Source organism: Apium graveolens, chromosome 4, assembly GCF_009905375.1.
Source record: "Apium graveolens cultivar Ventura chromosome 4, ASM990537v1, whole genome shotgun sequence".
In the NCBI taxonomy this organism is placed as follows: domain Eukaryota; kingdom Viridiplantae; phylum Streptophyta; class Magnoliopsida; order Apiales; family Apiaceae; genus Apium; species Apium graveolens.
This window is the reverse complement of record NC_133650.1, coordinates 286,822,722-286,848,688: the sequence shown is the minus strand read 5'-3', so window position 1 is coordinate 286,848,688 and position 25,967 is coordinate 286,822,722. Positions and strand designations below refer to the sequence as shown.

Genomic DNA, 25,967 nt, shown 5'->3' with positions numbered 1-25,967 from the left:
ATCGAGGCTGCAGTGGAAACAGAAACAATTATGATTGATAAAAGCAATCCTTCCAAGAAGGTAAAGATAGGATCCAACCTTGGAACTACCTTTAGAGAAGACCTCGTGTCATTGCTCCGAGGGTACTCTGACATATTTTCCTGGAGCCCAAGAGACATACCCGGGTTGGATGAATTTATAGTAATGCATAGCTTGGATGTCAACCCAGAGGGGAAACCAGTTAAGCAGAAAAGAAGAAATTTTGTCGTAGAGAGGCAAAAAGTAATAGATGAAAAAGTTGAGAAACTACTCAAAGCTGGGATCATATGCGAAGTCAAGTACCCGAAATGGTTGGCTAATGTTGTTATGGTAAAGAAGGCAAAAGGAAAATGGAGAATTTGTATCGACTACACCGATTTAAATAATGCATGCCCCAAAGATCCTTATCCCTTGCCAAATATTGATCAATTGATTGATGCCACATCCGGGCACGTCATGCTAAGTTTCATGGACGCCTACTCGGAGTACAACCAAATCAAAATGAATCTGAAAGACATCCTGAAGACAGCCTTCATCACCCACTGGGCGGTCTATGCCTATGTAATGCTGCCTTTTGGATTGACAAATGCAGGGACAACCTACCAGAGAGAAATGAATATAATCTTCAAAAACCGGCCTGTAAGGAATGTGGAGTTCTATGTTGATGATATGATCGCAAAGTCCGCAAGCATCCCAGGTCACATAGAAGATCTAAAAGAATGCTTTAAAAACTTAAGAAAATACACACTGAAGCTGAATCCGGAAAAATACACATTTGGAGTGGGGGAGGGAAAAATCCTAGGATTCATGATCAGCAACCAGGGAATTGAAGCCAAACTAGAGAAGATAAAGGCAATCCAGGAGTTGAAGCCTCCTAGGACCCAGAAGGATGTTCAAAAACTAGCAGGGTCACTGGCAACACTTAGAAGATTCATCTCAAAGCTAGCTAAGAGATGCCTACCTTTCTTTGATCTATTAAAGGGAGCAACCAATAAAAGGGAAGTGAATTGGAACCCAGAATGCCAAAGCGCATTTGAAGAAATAAAAAGTATCTCTCCTAGCCACCCATTTTAACCAAAGCCCAACCCGGGGAGTCCCTGTTCCTCTACCTATCAGCAGGAGCCCTAGCGGTTGGAGCGGCACTGATCAGGGAAGAGAATAACAAACATCAACCAGTTTACTATGTAAGCCAAGTACTAAAAGATGCGGAGACCCGGTACCCAAGTCTAGAAAAGTTTGCTTTTGGTTTGGTCACAGCATCCAGGAAGCTCAGACACTACTTCCAGGGAAGGGAGATCCGGGTCGTAACTAATCAACCCTTAAGGAAGATAATACACAAGCCAGATGTCTTAGGAAGGCTGGTAAAATGGGCAGTTGAGCTAAGTCAGTTTAGCTTGAGTTTCATTCCAAGAACATTAATCAAAGCCCAGGCGTTGGCTGACTTCATGATAAAGTGCAACTTCCCGAAAAATGAGCCTAGCCCCATGAGCATTGACCCTGAGAGCAGCAGTGATCATAACCCGGGAGACTGGGCTCTCAAAGTTGATGGATCTTCAATGAATGAAAGGTCAGGAGCAAGGCTCATTCTAAAAAGTCCGGATGGCTTTACAGTCCAAACTGCCATCTCATTTGGCTTTGCAGCAACCAACAACCAGGCGGAGTATGAAGCACTGATAGCAGGATTGAAGCTAGCAAAGACCCTCAAGATCCAGAACCTCAAACTCTACAGCGACTCCCAGATCGTAGTAAATCAAACAAACGGCGAGTACATAGCCAAGTATCCAATTTTAGCCAAGTACCAGGCCTTGGTCGAAAGCTACTTCGCCTTAATACCAAGAAGCCAAGTTCTGCAGATCTCTCGAGAAGAGAATTCGGAAGCCGATACACTATCAAAACTGGTTCAGAACTCATCAGACCTGGATTGCTCTGTCTACTTCGAAGATCTATAAAAGCCAAGCATCGAGGTCATGGAGATAAACAACAACCCGAATTGGATGACTCCATTTATAAACTACTTGGAGAAGGGAGAACTCCCTGAAGATAAAGGGAAGGCTCAAAGGTTAAAAGCTAAAGTAGCAAAATTCTTCATTGAAAAGGGGATACTCTATCGCCGGACCTTCTCATCACCCATCCCCAAATATATTGGCCCAGGGGAGGCAGAGTATTGCTTAACGGAAGTCCACGAAGGGATATGTGGAGATCACATGTCCGCAAAGGCCCTAGCTCATAAGATCATAAGACAAGGGTACTACTGGCCAACTATCCACCAGGATGCATTAGAGTTCGTGAAAAAATGCAAGGAATGCCAATTCTTCAGTAATGTGCCCCAGATCAGCCCAGTACTACCTTCCTCAGTCCTATCACCAATCCCCTTTGCTCTCTGGGGTATTGACATTATAAAACCCTTTCCTAGGGCCAAAGGAGACCTCAGGTACTTGTTAGTCTCAATTGATTACATGACCAAATGGGTTGTAGCGAAGGCAATGCGGATAATAAATCAACAAGATTGTATAAAATTTATGGACAATATATTGATGAGATTCGGAGTCCCAAAAGTACTAGTCTTGGATAATGGGCCACAGTTTGTCGGATCAGAGTTTGAATCCTACCTCCAGGAGTGAGACATCCGGCACAGGAAATCATCAGTAGCCTACCCTCAAGGAAATGGCCGAGTAAAAGTGACGAACCGGATCCTTCTCTGTGGGATCGAGAAGAGGCTCAAAGGAAGCAAAAGCAAATGGCCGGAAGAATTTCCAAATGTACCATGGGCCTACAGAACAAGTCCTCGGACAAGCACAGGCGAAACGCCCTTCAAACTGGCTTACGGAACTGAAGCAATGCTTCCCATCGAGGTAGGATCCCCCTCTCACCGGGAAATAAACTTTGATGAGGTAGCCAACGAGGAGGGGCTCAGGACAAACCTCGAGCTAATTGAAGAGGTCCAAGACCAGGCTGTTGCAAGGATGGAGAAGTAAAAAGAAAAAACTAAGGAGCATTTCAGCAAGAAGTCCCGGGTCAAGAACTTCCAAGTTGGAGACCTGGTACTTCGAGACACAGAAGCTTCAGATCCAACAAACATCGGAAAGCTGATGCCTAGGTGGGAAGGGCCTTACTAAATCAAGGAAGTTTTAAGGTCAGGAACCTACAAGCTGATGAACTTGGATGAATCTGAGATCCCAAACACCTGGCACAGACTCAGGCTTAGAAAATTATATCAATAGAAAAAGTAGCCAAAAGGAACCAAAAAACATGTAGCCTATGGCAAGCAACCAATATCTGATTCAATATTTTGTATAAAGAAAATTTCAAGTCAATGAAAAGAATTTTCCTTTTTCAGCCAGTTCTTATTTTAACTTACAAGCAAAGCAAACAAACACCAATCCGGATATGGTGCCATACCCGGATTGGAAGCCAAAATTAAAAGCAAATAACCTGGATAAATATCCAAATCCGGGTTAACAGTAACCACTATTTACTTAGACTATTCTCTAAGTAAATAAAAGAGCAAAAACAGACATCAATCCGGATATGGTGTCATACCCGGATTGAAAACCAATATCAAAAGCAAACATCAACCCGGATTGGAAACCGAATCCGGGTTGAAAGCAATTATTATGTACTTAGATCATTTTCCAAATACATAAAGAAACATAATCAAACCATCAATCCGGGTATTGGGCCATACCCGGGTTGTTGGTCAACCACAACAGCAAATTATCCGGATCAATCCACAAAGAAAACGCCCCCGAGAAGGCCCTCTTACCCAGATCAAGAGCATAAATAACTACAAGGTTTACTAAACAAGCAAATTATCAAAGCAATAATCAAATTAGAAACATCAGTCCGGATTGGCACCAATCCGGATAAATCCAAATATTACAAATTGTTCACAATTAAAGTACTAGAGAAAAGAAGAGTTTTGAAATAAAGCAACAAGTTACATGGGCAAGGCCCGAGAAGCTTGACAAAGGTGGAGCAAATCTAAAGGAAACTAGGGCTAGGACCATCATAAGGTTCCTGTTCACCTTGACCCTACTCAACAGCTAATTTGGCCGCCAGAAACTCCTGGATGAAGCTACCCCAGTTAGCTAGGGGATCAGATTTGATGTGCCTCTCCGCCACGAGCCAGGCCCTGCGGACCTCGGGGACCCCTGCCTGGGCAACCTCGAAATCATAGACGTCACTGGCTTTGAACTCGGCAATAATAGACTCCTTATCCAAGTTCTCCTTCGCAGCCAGGTCAGCCTTAATCTTCTCCACTTCTTTGGCAAGACCATCAGCCCGAGCCTTCTCCTCTTTCAGTTGCCCCTTCAACCCGGACTCAACAGTGTTGAAACCCTCCCGGGCCTCATCCAGCTCATCCTTCAGATTATCAGCTCACATATTCTCGACCCTGGTCCTGCTGTTAGCCTCCCGGACCTCTGTGAAATCAATATCAGAGCAAATGGATATGGCACTCCCAACCTGAAAGAAGGAAAAGAAAGGAGATTAAGTAAGGGAATGCAATCCGGACGTAAAACTAGAAACTACTTGAAGTTTACCTGCCCCCATTGCCCGGTTACCCTCTTAAAAGCTGCAGACATACTGGAACCCTCAACCTCATCCCAATCATCCTCAGCGGGGATACTCGACATGAACCCGACCAGGTCAACCAGGGACTTGGTCCCAATCTTTACAGGGTCCCCATCCGGGTCTTTTCCCTCCGAATCACAAACGACCCGGCTGGAGATGGCAGTTTTTCCCCGGGGAGGTTTGGCTGGGAAACTCTTCATCTTCTTCCTAGGAGGATCATCGTCATCCGGAATCTCTTGAATTACAGGCTCAGAGTCCCCGGCTTCATGACCCGGATCCAGGACATTCTAGGGAACAGAAGATTCGGCCTCACCCTCGATATCAGCGGACCCGGATCCAGGTCCAGGAGCCTTTTTAGTAGTCTTGAAAGCCAGACCCAAAGTGTTGAAAGCAACAGCGTATGCAAAGGAAGACATTATCGGGATGAAGTCGTGATTGAAATGGGGCAAACCTGGAAAAAGATGAGGAAAACACAATTCATATACCATGAATAAAAAGCAAGGATAGTCTGGATCAAAGTGCACTATGAATGATCCGGATCAGTAAATAACAAATTCTACTAATAAACTAAAAGTCAAACGAGAATTGAATCCGGATCCGGATTAACAAACAAAATAAGAGATCCGGACCAAGTACCAGCAAATTCCGTAAAGAAACTATAAGCAAAAAACAGATATTATCCTCATCCGGATCAGCAAACTGAATAAGTGATCCGGATCAGGAGGCAACTAACTCTATTTAGAAACTACAGGTTAAACGAAGCAAAAAATAAACATGTACCCGGATCTAGCATGCAATAAAATAAAAAGCAAATTCTACAAGTTGAGATGATCCGGATCAAGCGGGAAACAGATTCAAGAACAAGACATAATCTGGATCTGTACATTTAGGACACTTACAACCGAGTTTGAAGAGCAGCTTGTGGTTCATGAAAGTGTCCCGGGTCGGCTAGAATCCGAGAGAATCACAGAAAGATCTCATCTGGGACAAGGCTTGTCCCTCCAGAACAGCAGAAGCAAATTTGGTCTGGATACCCTCCATTGTAAAATTGGGCAGGTAGGCCAGGTCATAACCCTTCAACAGAATGATTTCCCTCTTCTAGAACTTCAAGGAAGTCTGGTGCATTATAGGCTTGGCTCTATCCGGGCCATACCCACAATCTGAGGCCCAGAACCTAATCTCATAGAAAGGTTTTTGGCTCGATTTGGACAGATCAGATAGAAAATTTGGTAAAAAAAGCTTCAAAGTGGGAAGGAATCCGGATTTATTACAATAGGCTATAAACTAGGTCATGGATTTGATCCCGTTGGGAGTGATCTGCATGGTGGATATCTCATACACGTGCTTGCAGAGGTGCTTGATGAACATGTGGTAGCGGGGGCTCCACCCGGATCTGAGGTGCTTCATCCAGACCGGAACAAAACCATCTTCCGGGCGGTGATAGATCCTCTCATGTGGTTCCGGCCATCTCCACTTGATATCAAGAGTCAGCTGGAATGCAGCCCGGACAGCCTCATCCATCTCAGCTGGATCTGCCTCGGCATAAGTGTCCTTTAACTGATAGTGATCCCGGCTGATGGGGAACTCGGCAAAAACCCTCTCGAGAGCCTCCTGGTTGTAAACCCCGGGGTGACCATTATGTTGCCTATCATATCTAACCTTCCCATAATAAAAATCATTCTCAATATCTGTGGGCTTCACCATAAAATGGTACTTCACGTCAGTCCAATAGCCCTCGGGTGTGAAGGGAAGCGAATTCTCTGGAAGCTTCTTGAATTAGAACTTTGTAATTATCTCAGTCGAAGAAGAGGCCTTCTTATCCATCTCTACCCGGATCTGCGTCCTCTCGGTTGAATCTGGGTCACTCTCCTCACTAGAAAAACCCGGGTAACAGTTGAAAGCTCTTCCAGGAAGCCTCTTGATCCGGACCATATACCTATTAAAATCAAGGTCAGTTAGTCTGGATTCCTATAATTTTTAAGTTCTTTGCTAAAGCGGTCCAGATCAAGGATGTTATGTTAATTTTGCCATAACCTAATGATCCAGACCGCTAATATTAGTCCAACCCAGAAAAACATCAACGATCCGGATCATATAAACTAAGAGTGCAAAAACAATCCCTTAAGCACATTCGTAGTTCCAGATTCAACACCAACCCAGATAACAGACAACAGTCATGTACCCAGATCCGCAACCAATACCTAGATCCGGATCTAGAGCAACCAAAACACAAATTTAACATCCTAAGGCATGTAATTTTACCCAAGTAAACTACTCTAGATCCGGGTCTAGCACACCCTACCCGGATCAAAATAAAACCCTCACCCACAAACAATCAGTTTGAGAATCAAAAAGCAAAACATAGAACTTTTCATATACACATACACATAATTTACCAAGAATCTCAAGAACACCCCCAAAAAAGCCCATAAAATCAAATGAAAATCAACCAAAATCAGACCCATTATACCCAAACACCAACAGATCTAAACATTGGGGAATTCATAAACCGCTACACACAAGCATTCAAAAAAAATAACAAGTAACCTCTATTTAACATTAAAAACCACGGATAAATGAGCAAAATAGAGCATGCATAACTCGAAGAACAAAGAAAATCAAAATCAAAAAAAAAGATCTTACAGGTCGATTGAAGATGAATGGTGACAACAACGAGGCAAAGCGACAAGAAACCACCAAAAGCACAGCACTTCACGGAAAAAATGAGAGAAAATGGAGAGAAGAGCAAGGGACTTTTGGTTTCTCCTTGATGATGAATAAAAGAGAAAGAGAAGGAGGGTGGGCTTTTTATAGGCAAGAGAGAGGGGAACCGCCCCTGACACGTGGCAAGCCGCGATTAGCTCAGAAGGCAGTTACAAAAGAAAAACACAAATTATATATATACATATATTGTATATATGCCCACAATTAAAAACACATTAAACCCCATAATCATTATGGGGCGGTTTTCTAGGAATGTAACTGCCGAGAATTCAAAATTATGGGGGGAAACTAAGTAAAAACGTTATAAATTCCCCATTTTTTCAGAATCCACAACCCCCTACCCGGGTCTACAACCCTTTCCCGGATCCTGTACAATCCGAATTCACACCCACAACAAAAAATTCCACCCAAGTCAAACATTTTTCTACCTTAATCCGGATTCGAATCCACTATACCAGATCCGGATTGGGGGCAATCAAGGAGCAGAAATTTTTCTAAGACAGCAAAGTTCTTCTACCTTAATCTGTATTGGCATCTACAGCACCAACCCAGATCTAGGGTGAGGCAGGCTCGGCTGATGGACCAAGACCCCCCTCACCCAGAGCAGTCAAGTGGAGGGACCCAGGCTAAGCTTCCAACCCAGGACCTGGATCATCCACCAACCTGGATCCATCCCAATACCAGGATCACCTAGCTAGAATAGACCGGAGGGGGGCCCTACAAGCGCATGCACACCCCACAACCTGCCAATGAGGGGTACATGGGCACGTGATAATGACAGCTATCAACAACTAACATATCAGATAAACACGGCATGTGTCAGAGCACCGTTGGGACGCCCTGAAGGTGGTCCTTGCCTAGACGCGTGTATGTAATCTATCCAAGTCAGGCGTCCTCCGCCTCGAACAACCAACGACCCTGATCTAGAGGTACCAACCCCTAAACCCTACCTTTGGGCTATATATACCCCCAAAGATGAAGAGTTTAGGGGTTAGACATATTTTGAGCATGCACATTCTCATATACACATGCATATACACACACAGCCACCCTTGTCATCTCTATCTTCATCTTCCCCAACCAGACTCTTATTCTCACACCGGAGGCGCCGCGGGACTCAAACCCCCCTCCAGTGTTGTTTTGCAGATACCCAACAACCGCAACACCTCATTCTCACCCAGAAGGTCCAGGCACGGCGTCGAAAGAAGCCGCCCTGCTCACCGAAGTTATCATTTGGCGCTAGAAGGAGGGGACTCCATCCTTGGGTCTCGGTGCCCCTGGATTCACGTTCGTCAGCAAACTCTTAAGAGAGTCCACATCTTAAACCTGTAAGAACACAAGCAACCATACCCTCTCTTGAATATAAATGTTGTTCATTTAAGCCACGTTTATGTGAGCTCATTATGTTAGGCCACGTTTGAGTGAGCCCATTCTCATTTGTTAATTTTTATTATTTTGGTTTTGATAGTTTTGATAGTTTTAAAACCCAGATCTACTTTAGTTTGCATACTATCTTTGTGCTCTAGAGCCTGTTATTCTTGTTCAGTAATATTGTTAACAAAACCCAGAAAGTTTGTTTGGTGTTATTCTGGAATTTTTTTGCTATCTTAAAAAAAGTAACCTTAGATCCACATTTTTAGCCTCAAATCTTGGTCAGTTGTTTGTACACTTGTGATAATGGCAAGAGTAGGAAAGAGTACGGTTGGTAGGCCCTCCGCCAGTACCCAGGTCCAGGATCAGGACCACTCTCAGGCTCAAGAACCTGGGGGCGACCGAGAGACCCTCCAGGAGCAACCATTGACACAACATACCCTGGTCATGGAAAGGATAGTTACACCCAGGGACGCCAGAAATGTCATTGAACTGAATCAGTAAAAGTATACCAATGTTCCAGTGACAGAGGAGCATATGGCCAACTTAACAAGCAATGAACTGGCTGAAGCAATCAGGCTATACAGAGATGAGCAAGTCGGGCTCAGATAGAATATGAGTAAGAGGATGATCAAGAAGAGTCCGGAGACTCTCAAGAATCTAGGAGATCTATCTTCGACCGAATCGGAGTAAAGAGAAAGAAGAATCAAAAAGAGCAAAGTAAAAAAGAGACAGAAGCAACCAGAAAGAAGAGGTTGGAAGAGATGAGAGAGCAGATAAGGAAAGAAGAAGAAGCAAAACTTGAGCTAAAGATAGGTGAATTCTTACAGATCCATCCCCCGTAGGAACCGGACTTGATAATTTTTCAGGGCTATATTGATGCAAGCCCAAGCGTTTTTCATTTTGCAAAATAACTATATAACATCTTAATAATATTTAAATAATATTCAAAATGTATCCGATTAGGGCTTCGATTAATCGTTCCGATTAATCTCCGATTTATCGATTAATCGCTAATCGGTATCTCGACCGATTAGGTCCGATTACCTATTTTTAGAACACTGATATGTCAACTAAACTATAAAGTTATATTAAATAAATTTAGAGAATGACAAGTGTATTCTTTCAAAGAGAGAGTGACATTTGGCTTACCTTGTACTTTATTTTAGTATAGTGAAGAAGTACTAGCTTATCACCGATGTTTGCTTCTACAGTAAAACCTCAATAAATTAATATAATATGCATAGGGATCTTATCCAAATTTTTGGTTATTATGATACATGCACTATCAATTTATTAATGACCGTCAGATCTTTAAACAAATTAATTATAGCATGTTAGATCTAAAATAAAAGAATATTTTATAAACAACGGTAAGTACATATTCTAAATTTAAAAGAATATCCTAACTTTACAATAATTCAAATTAAGAATAAGTAGTTATCCTAAACTGAATAAAATAAGAATGTAATTTTTTCAAATTTTGGATAATTTTTGTTGGACAAATTTTTTAAATCATCACTGAATTTAACCATAATTCGTGAGCTTCCCGTGTGTTGTAAAATTGTCAAAATTTTATTTATAGAACTCAAGGTAGAGCTCGAATAAAATCAAATGGAACTTGATAACTTTTTTAATTTGTTTAAACTTTAATTTGATTCCTCTTTTAACTATTTCAAATAAATAAACATTCATATAATGCACATTGTAATATTAAAAATTTGATATTCGATGAGCCGATACCGTACTTAGGTTTATATAATACACATGATTGCTTTTTTCAAAACTAGATAATTTGTTCGTCGGTGTAACAGTATTGAAATAAGACAAAATAATATACACTTGTCATCCTACCAAAATCAAAATTCTACTGTTGATCGATATTAAAATAAGTTTAAAATCAAACTAAGTATATTTATTTAAATTTGATCGGTATAATGAAATTTGAGGCTAAAAACTTGTCGTTCAAATTAAAAAAAAAATTATTCTTTCGTAAAAATATATAGAAATAAAGAATCACCAATACCATATATTTTAATTTTTAATATTATTCTTTTTTTTCCCAAATTTAAATATTTCCAAATAAAAATATTAAATATATGTGTGTATATGTGTAAATGTTATCAGATCATATCATATAAAAACTTTGAATAAAAAATTCCACAATATTTTTTCAATTCAATTTATATTTATATAATATTAAACAAAATCCGTGCTTTGTACGAGTTCTAAACTAGGATTAACAATCACTTTAAAATAATATTTTTATTTGGTCCCGACTTGTCAAGTTAAAAAAATTATCATTTTCGATTAAATAATAAGATAATACATTTTAAAAGATTTTTATATAGATATATGGATCCAATAATATCATATATTATTATAATATAAAATATAATTTTTAAATAATTCTTCCTTAAAACTTAAATCTACCTCAAACTTAATCGTTGACTTCCTATTTTCATCCAAAAATTCATGTATTTCTTTCAACTATGTCATCAAGTCATCGAGTGATTCTTTACGTACTAACTTATAACTCGTGCAATATATGATATTTTATAATTTATATTTTATTTTCTAATTTAAAAATTTTTAATCGTCTACTTTTAATTATATCATATCAACAACTGAGATTGCTTTGCCGATATATGACCAAAATTTTAGATAATAAATCCTGTACGCTTATTTTAATATATAAAAAATATAACATGGCGTGTGGTATCGTATTTAACATTGTTTTACTATTATTTTTAAGATTTAAATACGCTAAATCCTGTTGTACATTGAATTAGGTATATTACATATATATTTATATAATTAATGTATAATTTGTTTAATGTCAAACACTATATAAATTAAAAATACTTGCTTATTCAAAAATTATAAGTATTATATCAAATTGTTGTACTATTTTATTTTACCGGTAACAGGAACAGTATATATATTATCCAAGACTAAACCAAGATTAAAATAATTTTTTTGTCAAGAAAAATAATAAAATTATGATTGATATTTAAAAAAAATCAAATTTTAAATATTTATTAATCTGATAAGTAGGGTCGCATGATGTTCGGGTTAGCTTATGTTGAGAGGGCGAACACAACAAACCATCGCCATGATGTCTGTTCTAAAGATTGTCGAGTTGGTCGTTTTAACCCATTGTCTGAATCGAGTTCCAAGTTATCGGGTTCAAAAATAATTTTACTAAGATTCGGTCAAAACTCGGTTTGACTCTGAGTACTCGATGCCAAATTCGAGTTTGACTTTCTCAATTTTTATTATTTTATCTTAAAACTATCCCGAAAAGAGACTAAACATGAAATTATAGATGTTTTAGCTTTTTTCCTAAAATATTGACATTTTTAAAAAATGATATGTGATTTATTACTAAAATTTATGTTTGATTATTCTCTAAAAAAATATCAAAAAGTAATATATTTGAATTTTATTAAAATCGAGTATTCTATTAATTTATTAGTATTATTAAATTTTATAAGTATATAACTATAAATGAGAGAAAAAATAAGAAAAAAATGATACCCGATTACTTATTCGAGTACTCTGCGAGTTTTGAGTACTCATTTTTTCGGAATTAAATCGAGTCGAACCCATTTTCAATTTTTACAACCTTGCTTAAATCCAAACGTACACTTAAAATCGAATGTAGAACCCTGGGGTGTTAAGTCCCTAAAGTCTTGAACTCAACATTAACTGAATAATTTAGAATATAAATATGTCTTTTTTCCGACGTGAATATAAATATATCTTTTTTGCTTAATCAATTCCTTTTTCTATTAAATAACAATTAATCCACGATTAATCTCGTTAAATCACCTACTTTTAGAATACCGTTTTTTTCGAGTATAAAAATCTATTTTTTCCCAAATAAAAATCTGGACTCGTGTATCCGATCTACGAATTCGAAAATCTAAATCTATCCTGATAAGGATATAATTGCTTGAGATGACTCTCACTATATATACACCGTACACACGCATTGGCCCGATCAATTTTTTGCAAGTAGGGTTCTGGTTCATGCATACCGAGTGAGAGTGCAATGGCGAGATCAAGAAAAAAGTCAAATTCCACCAGTTATTTTCCTGGAGAACTCATAATTAAAATACTATCATGGACAAAGGGGAAATCACTGTTAAGATTCAAATCTGTTTGTAAGTTATGGCATTCCATAGTTTCTGACAACGAATCCATCGAAGCTCATCACAGTAATTCTCTTAAAAATCCACCGATTCTGATGATTACTAACCTGGACATAAATCCTCGCGATGCTGCCACTAATATAATCTACTCCCATTTTTTTAAGGATTTCATGGATCTCCGCTTACCGTCATCTTTCTGTGGAATGAAACCTGTAAACTCGTTTAATGGTATTGTTTGTATGCATAATTCTAGAGGTGATGATATATATCTATGGAATCCATTAACTAGGATGTCTAAAAGACTACCCCTATTAATATCAATAAAAAGCCGTCGTATTCACCATCACCGTCACTATTTGGTTATATGAAGAGTAGTGGTTGGATTTGGTTGGATTTGGTTGTGTTTCACGTGATTTTAAGGTTTTAAAGATTACTTATAGAGGAGAAGATGTTCTCAATATGCATTTACATGAAGTGCATTTGTATTCTTCGAATTCAAACTCGTGGAGGGAAATTGATAAGGTGAATACTACATTTCCACCAAAATTGATGAATTTTATATTAGAATCGGGTCTGGTTGTTGACGGAGTAGTGTATTTTGGAAGCGGAAAGAAGATAGTAACGTTTGATCTACATAATTGTTAGTAACTAGATAAGTAATTACTTGATAACTGGGAAGAATTATGAATCTTGTTGAAATATGAAACATAACAAGGACTTATAAAACCTGACAGAGAGTTGCAAAACAAAGAAATAACTAACCACGCTGCACACCTAAAAACGTGGTTGACTGGCTCCTAACAAATAGGAAAATACTAACTACAATTTAAAATAGTCAAATCCTAAACAATATCAAATAAATAATTGAAACTAACAAATCCTCCCCTAAACTGATTGTAAATGCTTTCAGTTTACATTTGGCATCAGAAAGACTCCAAGCTTGCTGCGTAACTTTAGGAATACTTCAAGTTTTAGTGGCTTTGTCATGATATCTGCGATCTGATCCCTGGTACCACAATAAACCAGTTGCACCACTTCATCCTTTATTAAGTCTCTCAGGAAATGAAACCTCACATCAATATGTTTGCTTCTCCCATGCATGACCGGGTTCTTGGACAGTTTAACTGTAGAACAATTATCGCATATTATGGTTGTGCATTTACTCTGCTGATGTCCAATTATCTCTAGCACTCTTCTCATCCACACACATTGGCATGCACAAGAGGTTGTTGCCACAAATTCCGCTTCAATTATTGACAATGTTACAACCGACTGCTTCTTTGTAGACCATAATACTGCCCCACAACTCATCATAAATACATAACCTGATGTACTCCTTCGATCATCTATATCTCCAGCATAATCACTGTCCATATAAGCTACTAATTCTTCTCCACCTCCTTTCTTATAGAACACTCCTAACTCCATAGTTCCCTTCAAGTAGCGTATAACTCATTTTGCTACTTGCATATGTGACTCTTTAGGATCGGACATGTATCCACTCAACAAACTAACCACGAACATTAAATCTGGCCTCGTTGCAGTAATATACATAAGGCTTCCAATTAGTTGCTTATATTTAGTAGTACTAACTTTAGTACCTTCTCCCTTCAGTGTTAATTTAGTGTCAGGAACAATAGGATTCATCACTGAGTTACTATTCAATAAACCATACTTCTCGAGCAATTCAGAAGCATATTTCCTTTGACTTATAAATATACCTTCAGAACTTTGCACAACTTCAACACCAAGGAAATATTTCATTTTTCCTAAATCTGTCATTTCAAATTCATTCTTCATGGAGCTTTTAAAATCTTCGAACATATATTTGTCATTGCCAATAAAAATTAAGTCATCAATATACACACTAAAAATCAAAACATTACCTCATGTATTTGTCTTGACAAATAAGTTGTGCTCATAACTGCATCTTTCAAACCCATTTTTGATAAAAATATGCTTCAATTTTACTGTACCAAGCTCGTGATGACTGTCTCACACCATACAAAGTTTTCTTCAATTTGTAAACCTTGTGTTCCTCGTCCTTACGCACATAACCCAATGGCTGATCAACAAATACATCTTCTTCTAATTCTCCGTGTAAAAATGTGCTTTTTACATCAAGCTGAAATACCTCCCATCCCCTTTATGCGGCAAGGGCTAGTACCATTCTGATTGTGTCCCACCTTGCTACAGGTGCAAAAACCTCTATTTAGTCTATTCCTTGTCGTTGTGTTAACCCTTAGCCACCAGCCGCGCTTTGTACTTATCAATCTCGCCTTTCTCATTCTGCTTAGTCTTAAAAACCCATTTCACACCAATCTTCTTTACACCGGGGGTAATTCAGTGAGTTTCCAAGTGTTATTTTTCTCGATGGCCTCAATTTCTTGATTTATTGATTTTCTCTATTTGACATCTTTCACTGCTTCTTCAAATATGCTGGGGTCATCTTGAGCTGTAAAGAACATCAAATTTACATGATTTTCCCAATCCTCCTCTTCAGATAATCCTTCACCAGAGACAAAATCCTGCATCCAGTTTGGTGGTCTTCGATTTCGTCGCTCCTGAACTGGTGTAGACTCTGTTAAGATATTTTAATCTGGGATTGCACCTTGATTATCATTGTTCAATACATCACTTTCAGACTCAACATCATGATTTCCAGGTAGCTCAGGTTGCTCATTTTGCTCTTGCACTTCATTCATTTCACCCTAATCTATCAGGTCAAGCTTTTCTTCATCATTTGTCCTCCCCCAATTACAGCCCTTATCTTCTTCAAAAACTACATCTCTACTAACAACAATTCTTTTATCAACTGGATCATATAATTGGTAGGCCTTTGATTCTTTGTTGATCCCTAGTAACATGCACTTAATGCTCTTATCATCAAGTTTAATTCTTTTCTGATCAGGTATATGTACATGGGCAAAACACCCAAACACTCGAAAATCAGCTACATCGGGTTTAAATCCAGTCCACACTTCTTCCGGAGTCTTATCTTTTACAACTAATGTTGGACTTCTGTTAAGCACATACACAGTCCACATTGCAGCTTCAGCCCAGAAAATCTATGGCACTTGTTTATCACAAAGCATACAATGGACCATATTCATTATAGTTCTTTTTTTCGCTCTGCTACTCCATTTTGTTGTGGAGTGTACGTTGTTGTCAGTTGCCTCTTTATGCCATTAAGTCCACAAAAGTGATTAAATTCATTTGAAGTAAACTCTCCACCTCTATCAGTACGTAAACATTGAATAAACACGTCTCTCTTTTTCTCAACCAAATTCTTAAGTCCTTTGAAAATAGTAAAAGCCTCATATTTCTCAATAAGAAAGTAAATCCAAATTTTTCTACTATAATCATCGATAAAACTCATAAAATACCTCTTGCCGCTATTGGATAAAGGGGTGATAGGACCTCAAATGTCAGCATGTATAAGTTGTAATCGTTTTGAAGCTCGCCATTTGCTTTTCTTTGGAATTACATCTCTATGTTGCTTTCCCACCAAACACTCGGTACAAATTTCAGTTGTTCCTTTGAGTGACGGAAGACCTTTTACCATCTTCCTTGCCTCTAGTGTGTTTAGACCATTGTAGCCCAAATGCCCATATCTTTTGTGCCATAGTTGTGAGCTATCTTCTGTGGTTACTTGCAAGCACCTGGATGTATCTAGCACTACACTTGCTGATAGTCTGAATATGCGGTTTTCTGTCATTTTTGTCATCATTATTAATCTTTTGTCTGGGTGATACAACTTGCATTCTCCATGTTGAATAAGGATAGCTAAACCCTTCTCTTGTAATTGTCCAATACTCAATAAATTATTTTTGAGCTCTGGTGTAACACCCCCAGATCCGGGGTCAGGGATCCGGGTCGTCACGGTCTTTCTTTCCACAATATCATTTCAGTTAATTAATAATAAATAACCTTATGCTGTGACCCCACACTAACACACACCACAACCCGTTATAGTTTCATAGATGAAATTGAAATAAGTACAAGTCCTTGAATCCACAATTAAAAGTTATTACAACCCAAAATGACTACTTGATAAATTTACAGTTAATTGCCATTATCTGCCACAAGTTATAATTATGCATAATTTGATTCTCAAAAGTAGAATGCCTGATCTACCAATAGATCTACCTCTGCAGCTATAGCAGCTACAACATCAACGGGAAGACGCGGGACGCTTCCCACGCGCTTGCGCTGGGTCTGCTGGAGTCTGGCCATCTTTCCTAACTATTGTTGTGTGATGAAGAAATAAAGCAAGAGTGAGCCTTACAGCTCGCAAGATAATATATAGTGATAACAATAATACAAGTATCTAAATGGATACTTACTAGAATCTTTTATCATGTGTAAGATAATTACTTACTAGATATAAGTAAAAACAAGGGATGAAGTTACCAAATACTTCACTATACTTATATCAATTATAAAGTTACTTGAACTACCACTGTTCAAAGTATAACGAGCTTTCAACAGTTCATCACATAGATGAGACTACAAGACAGATTTGAATAGATTAAATCTTTGAAGTAGTATTGAAGGAAATGAAGTTATGATATACTTCATTAAGTTCCGATATATATATCCACATATACATCTTCCTTATACAGTCCCTGAAAACCTCTGTCATGTAAAGTATAAACAGTTTGTAACATCCAATGAATTTTTGGAAGGGAAAAAGAATTGTGGCATAAACCCGATATCTTGCTGATCAGGCAAAGATACCAATAAGTAACCTTTTCTACTAGTAGATGGACGAATTCCCCACTGGTCATCACCCTGGTCGCAATAGGACCTTATGCTGGACTGCCACTCAGCCACTTATGCATTTGATGGACTCCCACTGAGCCACTTACACTATCATGGACGCCCACTGAGCCCATGTTGCTTATGCCGACTCGATAGATGGACTTACTTCCCGAACGTTGGGTAAGTAATCAATTCATTTACCAAAACTGCAACCTTGTTGCGAATATAAAATACACCATAGAGCCGGATCCCTCAGGTTTTGAGCGAATATTTAAATCCCCTTTTTAAAAGGAAGATCTTAAATATAAAAATGAGTTTTGGGATCCGCTCTAACTTTTAAAAATCATTTTGAAGACTCGAAAACACTTTAAAGAGTGTTTGGAGTAATGCTGAATTAATGAAGTAAATCAGTCCCAATATATTTAAAAAATGTCTGAATATTATTATTTAAATAATATTCCCATAAAGAATAATCTTTATACAAATAATTGAAGTAGAAGTTGTAAGACTTATACTTGAAATGAGTATTAAATAACCAAAGATATACTTATACGAAAGTACTATCTTTATTTGAATAATCGAAAATAAGTTTGATTATCGAAACATTATTCTTTAATAAAATAAAGAATATTATTAAATAACAAGCGGAGTCATAATACCTCGAATGAATATTATAAATAATATTCATTAAATAAAATAACGGAGTCATACATCCTCAAATGAATATTCAATTAATAATCATTATTAATATAACTGAGTCATAAGCCCTCGAATGAATATTCGAAAAAATATTCAATAATAAAATAAAGGAGTCATAAGTCCTCGGATGAATATTCGAAATAATATTCAATAATAAAATAAAGTTAAAGTTATCGAATAAACCTTATTCGATTAATAGTTTTGAAAACTATAACCATATATATATAAAAATATATATATTATACTTGGGAACATCGACTCCCGGTTTAGAAATATGTTCACCTTTTGATCCCCTATACTAAGGGTAAACTCAATACCGCTTATCTCTAGCATAGGTATTATGCAACTGTAAGCATTTTAACCAACAGATATATAATCCAAGAATATGAAACAGGCATGCATATATACCATATCACATGCTACAATATATCGCAAGAACTTGCTAATAACAAATATGCATTTATCGCAAGATCATGCATATACACATATACATCACAACAACAGTATAACGGGTAGAAAACTTGCCTGAGCGACTGGGGGTGATAAAAGGCTCGGGACGAGTCTGGTAACCTATAAACAACAAGTAAGTTGGAATTAAACCAAAGTCACTTGTAAATCTATACTTTAACTAACTTAGACTCTAACGCTTGTTTTGGGCTTACTGATTCTCTTAAGTCACTCGATTTCCCTCGGCTGCACCATTTTTAATAATTTAACCATTACGAGTTTTAAGGCGATTCCTTCGCGAGTGTCTTACCAACTGCCTAACACTCTTGCCATAATTGTTTCATACATTAATTAACCCTTTTTGGTCTTTAACCTATGTTTCAAAGTAAGGCGAGGGGAAATGTTTTGTTCGCGAAATGCCGTTACTTAAAATGGTCGTTTCTCCTAAACCGTGCATCGGAATCAAACGAACTACATATCAAAACGAAGCTCGTAACATGAACTATCTAAACATGGCAATGGTCATAATATAGCAGGGAGTTCTCGGGTCCAAATGTTATGAACAAAAGCAGTCTAAAGTAAATCGGACATTACGACGGCTATGTTTACGCGATTTCCCAAATTTAAACCATTCCAAAACCATCACAATTCAACCCCAATCCATTCATACAACCAAAGTCCATCCTTATTACATCATAACATCCCCAATAAGTTCAATATTAACATTTATACTTATGCTTAAGCTTGAATTTAACTATACTTAAGTTCTTTTAACCAAAACAACAAGATTCACCATTCCATTTCACTACCACTCCAACCCAAACTCTAAACCCCAAGCATTAAGCTACTATATCACCATAACAATCAAAATCATCTTATTATACAAAGGAATCTAGGGTTTGGAGATGATATACCTTCCTTGAAGTGGTGGGAGTAGCTAGGAAGCCTTAAGAAGCCTTGAGAAGTCTTAGGGATGCTTGGATCTTAAAGGAAAACAAGAAAAAATCAAGTTAAAAACTTTGAAATCACTATTCATTGTCTTCTTCATTGATTTCTTGAAGAAGATTGAGAAAGAATTGAAGGCTTAAACTCATAAGATAGCCATAACTATGCATAAGGATGACTAGGGAATTATCTTGCCAATTTAGGAAGCCTTGATCTTGAGTTTTGAAATTCCTTTCTCTTGAAAATGGCAAAAGCCGAGAGCAAGCCTTGGTGATGAAGAATAAAATTTTGTTTTGATGAGAAATGATTTGTTTGGCTTGGTGGATGAAATTAGATTTGTTTTATTTTAGGTCAATTACCCATTTACCATTGATTTTGTGTGGTTAATATTCCGCCACATTTCCTTCCTTCCCATGTCATGCTTATGTCATGCTATGATGTCATCTTTCCCTCCTTGTCCTCTTCTCATTGGTTGGGTGACATCATCCTCTCTAATCCCTTTGATTAACTTCCTAATTGTTTGCCTAATGACCGCTGATCTGTTATACGGTTCGCTTAACTTTCATTTTCATTTATCGTTTGAGGGATCATACCCGGGATCTTATTACTTAGGTTCCCTTAACCTTTCTCAATATATTATATTCCTTTTATGATCCTCTCTTATAATCCTTTAATTTAAATCCTTTTTATCATGTTACCTTATACTCAATTCTTTCCGTATCTAGTGGATTTCCGGGAAAAATCAAAGTGTTCGGAATTGGATTCTGACGATCTTTACATACACTTATATACCATATAGAGTACTAATAAAATCTTAGAATATCCATAACAGAACCCCTACATAGTGTGGCATGAAAAGTTTTCTCATTCAGCTAAAACACTATTCATAAGGGTTACAAAAAGTTGAAAATTTTGGGGGTTATTACAGTCTCCCCTCCTTAAAAGGATTCCGTCCCGGAATCAAATAGAAAACAAATGGGGGTACTTTTCTAGCATCGCACTCTCTAGTTCCCAAGTTGATTCTTCCACATTATGATTCTGCCATAGCACTCTGACTAGCTTGATTACTTTGTTCCGAAGCACCTGCTCCTTCTTATCGATAATCCTTACTGGCTTCTCCATGTAAGTCAGATCTGGTTGCATATCCACCTGCTCGTACTCCACTATGTGTCTGGCATCCCGATGATAATTCCTTAGCATTGACACATGGAACACATTATGAACTTGTTGCAAGTTAGGGGGTAAGGCTAGCTCGTAAGCTAACTTTCCAATCCGTCTTAATATCTCAAAAGGTCCAATGTATCTTGGGCTTAGTTTTCCTTTCTTTCTGAACCTCATTAATCCCTTCCAAGGGGATACCTTTAGCAGTACTAAGTCCCCGACTTCATATTCCTTGTCCTTTCGGGCTAGGTCTGCATATTTCTTCTGTCTGTCTTGGGCTGCTACAAGCCGTCCTCTGATAAGATCCACTATGTCTTTGGTCCTTTGGACCACTTCGGGTCCGAGCATCTTCCGCTCTCCTACTTCATCCCAGTATAAGGGAGATCGACACCTTCTTCCATACAGGGCCTCATAAGGCGGCATTCCGATGCTAGCATGAAAGCTATTGTTATAAGAAAACTCGATCAACGGCAAGTGGTCATCCCAACTTCCTTTAAGGTCTATTGCACAGACTCTCAACATATCCTCTATTGTCTGGATGGTCCTTTCACTCTGCCCATCCGTCTGGGGATGGTACGCGATACTCATATTTAACTTGGTCCCCGTACATTCTTGAAAGCTCCTCCAAAATCTGGAGTTGAACCTGGGGTCTTGGTCTGAGACAATGGACGCTGGGACTCCATGTCGCGTCACTATTTCCTTAAGGTAAATGTCCACCAGTCTATCGACTGTGTATCTCTCATTGATAGGAATGAAATGAGCTGACTTTGTCAGTCGGTCTATAATTACCCATATGGCGTCATGATTGGCTTTCGTCCTTGGCAAGCCTACAACAAAATCCATCGCTATCTGTTCCCATTTCCATTCGGGAATCTCCAGGGGTCGTAAAAGTCCACTGGGTCTCTGGTGCTCTGCCTTTACCCTTTGGCAAGTCAAACATTTGTTTACCCATTCTGCTACGTCCCTCTTCATGTTGGGCCACCAGTAATATTCCTTCAAATCCCTATACATCTTGGTACTTCCCAGGTGAATGGAATACCTTGAACTATGGCTTTCATCCAAATTCTCATCTTTAAGCTCTTGAACATTCGGAACCCAAATCCGGTAGGATTACCTCATTATCCCATTATCATCTTTCTCAGTATGGATCTCCTCTCCAGTCATTGACTTTCTGCCTTCATTCATTATTTTCTCTTGGCACAATCGGATCTTTTCCAATAACTCTGGCTGCATTGAGATCTCAAAAAGCTTTTCAGTTCCGGTTCCGGTTATCTTTACTTCTATTTCCATTCTTTCAAAATCCCTGATTAACTCCTCCGAAGTCGTTATCATTCTGAGTCTTTCCTTTCTACTAAGGGCATCAGCCACCACATTGGCTTTCCCCGGATGATAGAGAATCTCACAATCATAGTCCTTGATTAGTTCTAACCATCTCCTCTGGCGCATGTTGAGCTCTTTCTGCGTAAATATGTACTTGAGGCTCTTATGGTCTGTGAAAATCTCGCACTTCTCTCCATACAAGTAGTGCCTCCAAATTTTTAAGGCAAATACTATTGCCGCGAGCTCAAGGTCATGAGTAGGATATCTAATCTCGTATTCCTTCAGTTGTCTTGACTCATACGCAATCACTTTACCGTGCTGCATAAGCACACATCCTAATCCTTTGTGCGACGCGTCACTATATATCACAAAATCTCCTTTTCCGTCCGGCAATGCCAACACCGGGGCCGTTACCAACCTTTTCTTTAATTCTTGAAAACTGTTCTCGCATATCTCCGTCCATTCAAACTTCTCTGTCTTACGAGTAAGTCGTGTCAAAGGGGCTGCGATCTTCACAAAGTCCTGTACAAATCTACGATAGTAGCCGGCCAATCCTATGAAACTCCTTACCTCTGTGGGTGTGGTTGACCTTTCCCAATTTGAGACCGCCTCTATCTTGGAGGGGTCGACCAACACTCCTTCTTTATTGATCACATGTCCTAAAAACTGTACTTCATTCCGCCAGAATTCACACTTCGAGAATTTGGCATATAATTGTTCCTCTCTGAGTATTCCTAGAGCTATCCTCAAATGCTCTGCATGTTCTGCCTCAGTCCTTGAGTAGATCAAAATATCATCGATAAAAACTATCACACACTTGTCCAAGTACTTCTTAAATACTCTATTCATTAAATCCATGAAAGCCGCTGGGGCGTTGGTTAATCCAAAGGACATTACCAAGAACTCATAATCCCTATATCTGGTACGGAACGTTGTCTTGGAAATATCTTCGGGTTTAATCTTTAGTTGGTGATATCCAGTTCTCAGGTCGATCTTGGAAAAATAAACAGCATCCTTTAGCTGGTCGAACAGATCGTCTATTCTAGGTAATGGATACCTGTTCTTTATGGTTAGCTTGTTCAACTCTCGATAGTCGATGCACAGCCTCATGCTCCCATCTTTCTTCTTAACAAATAAAACCGGTGCTCCCCACGGAGACACACTGGGTCTTATCATACCCTTATCCAAGAGTTCCTGCAATTAGATAGCTAATTCCTTCATTTCTAACGGGGCTAACCGGTAAGGTGCTTTTGAAACTGGCGTCGTCCCTGGGGCCAACTCAATAGCAAATTCAATCACTCTATCGGGTGGTAATCCCGGAAGGTCTTGTGGGAATACGTCTTCAAATTCGTTGACTACTAGAATATCTTGTAAGTTGGGCACCTCCTTCTGCGTGTCTACCACATAGGCTAGGTAGGCCTCATTTCCTTTTCGTAGCATCCTTCTGGCCTGGGCCATAGTCAAAAATTTCTGCGTCTGCCTCTTTCCTCTAAATATAACTTCTTTCTTCCCTGGGATATTTAACTTAACTTTCTTCCCTTTACAGTCTATCTGAGCATCATTGCTAGATAGCCAGTCCATTCCCAAAATTACATCAAACTCCCCTAATTTAACAGGGATCAGATCAACACTAAAAGATTGTTCCCCTATGCCTATCTCACAGGCTGGGTGAATCTGGTTAAGAGGAATAATTTCATGATTGGCTATTTCTACTTGTAAGGGTTCTATCAAGGGTTCAGCTTTAAGTCTTAATTTACGCGCAAAGTCCCTTGATATAAAAGATTTAGTTGCTCCCGAATCAAATAAAACGTTTGCACTGACTGAATTTAGAGAAAGGGTACCTGCTATCACATCTGAATCTTTCATAGCATCCTGGACTGTCATGTTGAAAGTCCTTGCAGTAGGTGGCTTATTGGAGGCAGCCCTGCTTGCTCCCGAAGCTGCTGGTTTGTTCATTGGGCATTCCCTCCTCCAATGACCCGGGTGTCCACACTGATGACAAGTGGTGGTTGGAATGACGGCAGGGGTTGATGATGGGCACTTAGTTGAATAGTGACCTTCCCGACCGCACTTAAAGCAGGTTACTGGCTTTCCTTTACACTCCCCAGTGTGCATCCTTCCACATGTGTTACAGGCTGGCAATGGGGGTCGAGACTGGTTGGAATAGGACATTCTTGACTTCTGGCCGCTCTGGCTCACACTCACGCTCATTGGCCACTTAAACCCAGTGTTCTTTCCTGGTAGGGACACTGCCCCTCGATTAAATCTAGTTGGGAAGCTTCTTCCTGCGGAACCTCCACCCATGCTCATACTTTTCCTCTTTATTCCCTTCTTCTCTCTTTCCTTCTGCATCTGTTCACTTCCGGCTTCTACAATCATTGCCTTTTGCACCAGAGTGGCATAATCCATAAGCTCAAGGATTGCCACCCTATTCTGAATCCACGGTTTCAGTCCCTGCTGAAACCTCCTAGCTTTCTTTTCCTCGGTGCTCACAAACTCCGGCATAAACCTTGATAACTCAGTAAATTTCGCTTCGTACTCTACTACTGATAAGTTATTCTACTTTAGCTCCAAGAACTTGAGCTCCATCTGGATTTCCATAAACCTCGGGAAATACTTTCCCAGAAACAACTGACTGAATCTCTCCCAGGTTATAATAGCATCCGTCTCCATGTTTTTCTTGGCCTCCCACCAGTAGTTAGCCTCTCCTTTCAGAAGGTAGGTAGCAAATACAGTCTTCTGTGCCTCATCGATACTCAGAATCTCAAAGGATTTCTCCATTTCCTTTAACCATGCCCTTGCCTCAACTGGGTCGGCTGATCCGTGGAACTCAGGGGGCTTAAGGGACTTAAAAGCCCTGAAAGAGTTTGCCACAGCATTGTTATTTCCTTGAGGGGGTGGGTTGGGTTGACGTTCCAAGTTTTGCCTTAGGAGTTACATGAACTGGCCCATGGGATCCATGCCTGGGTTTGGTACTGGTTGCTCAACCTCAGTTTCTCCTTCATCAGCCTCTATCTCAAATCCCTCAACATCATAGGTTTCCTCTTCCTCTTCATACAGGGAGTCATCCTGTTCCACATAATCCTCATCTTCCTCTTCACTGTGTTCCTGGTTTCTATTGTCCTGATTATGGCTTCCCTGGTCCTCAGATCCAGGGTTCGCCCTAGTTCCAATCTTTCTTGGCGGCATGATACTGATAAAAAAAAATTATTGGGAAAATCAACGTTAGGTCACAATCATACACAACATTGTGTCTTGCACAATTCTATGATGGGGAGAATGTATCTCGTAATTTTATTATTTTATAACAGTTCTAATACGAAGTGCAGTAATAATAATGATAAAAACAGTGATCTCGTCACTAAGGAACTGAACCGAAAGGAAACAAATATATATATAATGCGAGAAATACATAGTTTGATCTGGTCAAAAGTACAACAGTGCTACAGCCATCTGTCCCAAAAGTGATACACAAGAGTCTATCTGTCTAGTCAGAAAAAGGGATGCTATATACAAGTCAACTATCCCGGAAAATTGGCTCTTACTAAGGCCTCGGCTAACTAGACAACTAGACTATTCCATCGTCAATCCTGAATCACACACCGGAGCGGGTCAGCTCCCATACCCTTTCCATCGCACGACGGTAGATATAGTCGGCCTGCCGCCTGGAGATCCTACCGTGCCTTTCCCCCTGGAGCGATCTGAGCCTCCCTCGGGACGTGAGCTCTATCCCCGTAAGCTCCCTCCTCAAGGATCGGGGTATAGAAGCCCTAGTCTCATAAGCTCGGG

The 25,967-nt window shown here is 39.1% G+C and overlaps 1 protein-coding gene across 1 annotated transcript; it reads left to right on the top strand.

Moving 5' to 3' along the window:
- The first annotated feature begins 1,985 nt into the window (after nt 1-1,985).
- LOC141719796 (uncharacterized) lies at nt 1,986-2,993 on the top strand. Its single transcript, XM_074522174.1, has 2 exons — nt 1,986-2,449; nt 2,654-2,993. The coding sequence occupies exons 1-2, from the start codon at nt 1,986-1,988 to the stop codon at nt 2,991-2,993; spliced, it is 804 nt and encodes a 267-aa protein (XP_074378275.1).
- The last annotated feature ends 22,974 nt before the right edge of the window (nt 2,994-25,967 follow it).

Coding starts and splice junctions, on each gene's coding strand:
- LOC141719796 (XM_074522174.1), top strand. CDS start 1,986: ATGGAGATAAACAACAACCCGAATTGGATGACTCCATTTATAAACTAC. Junction 2,450..2,653: donor AGGGCCAAAGGAGACCTCAG/GTACTTGTTAGT, acceptor CATCCGGCACAG/GAAATCATCAGTAGCCTACC.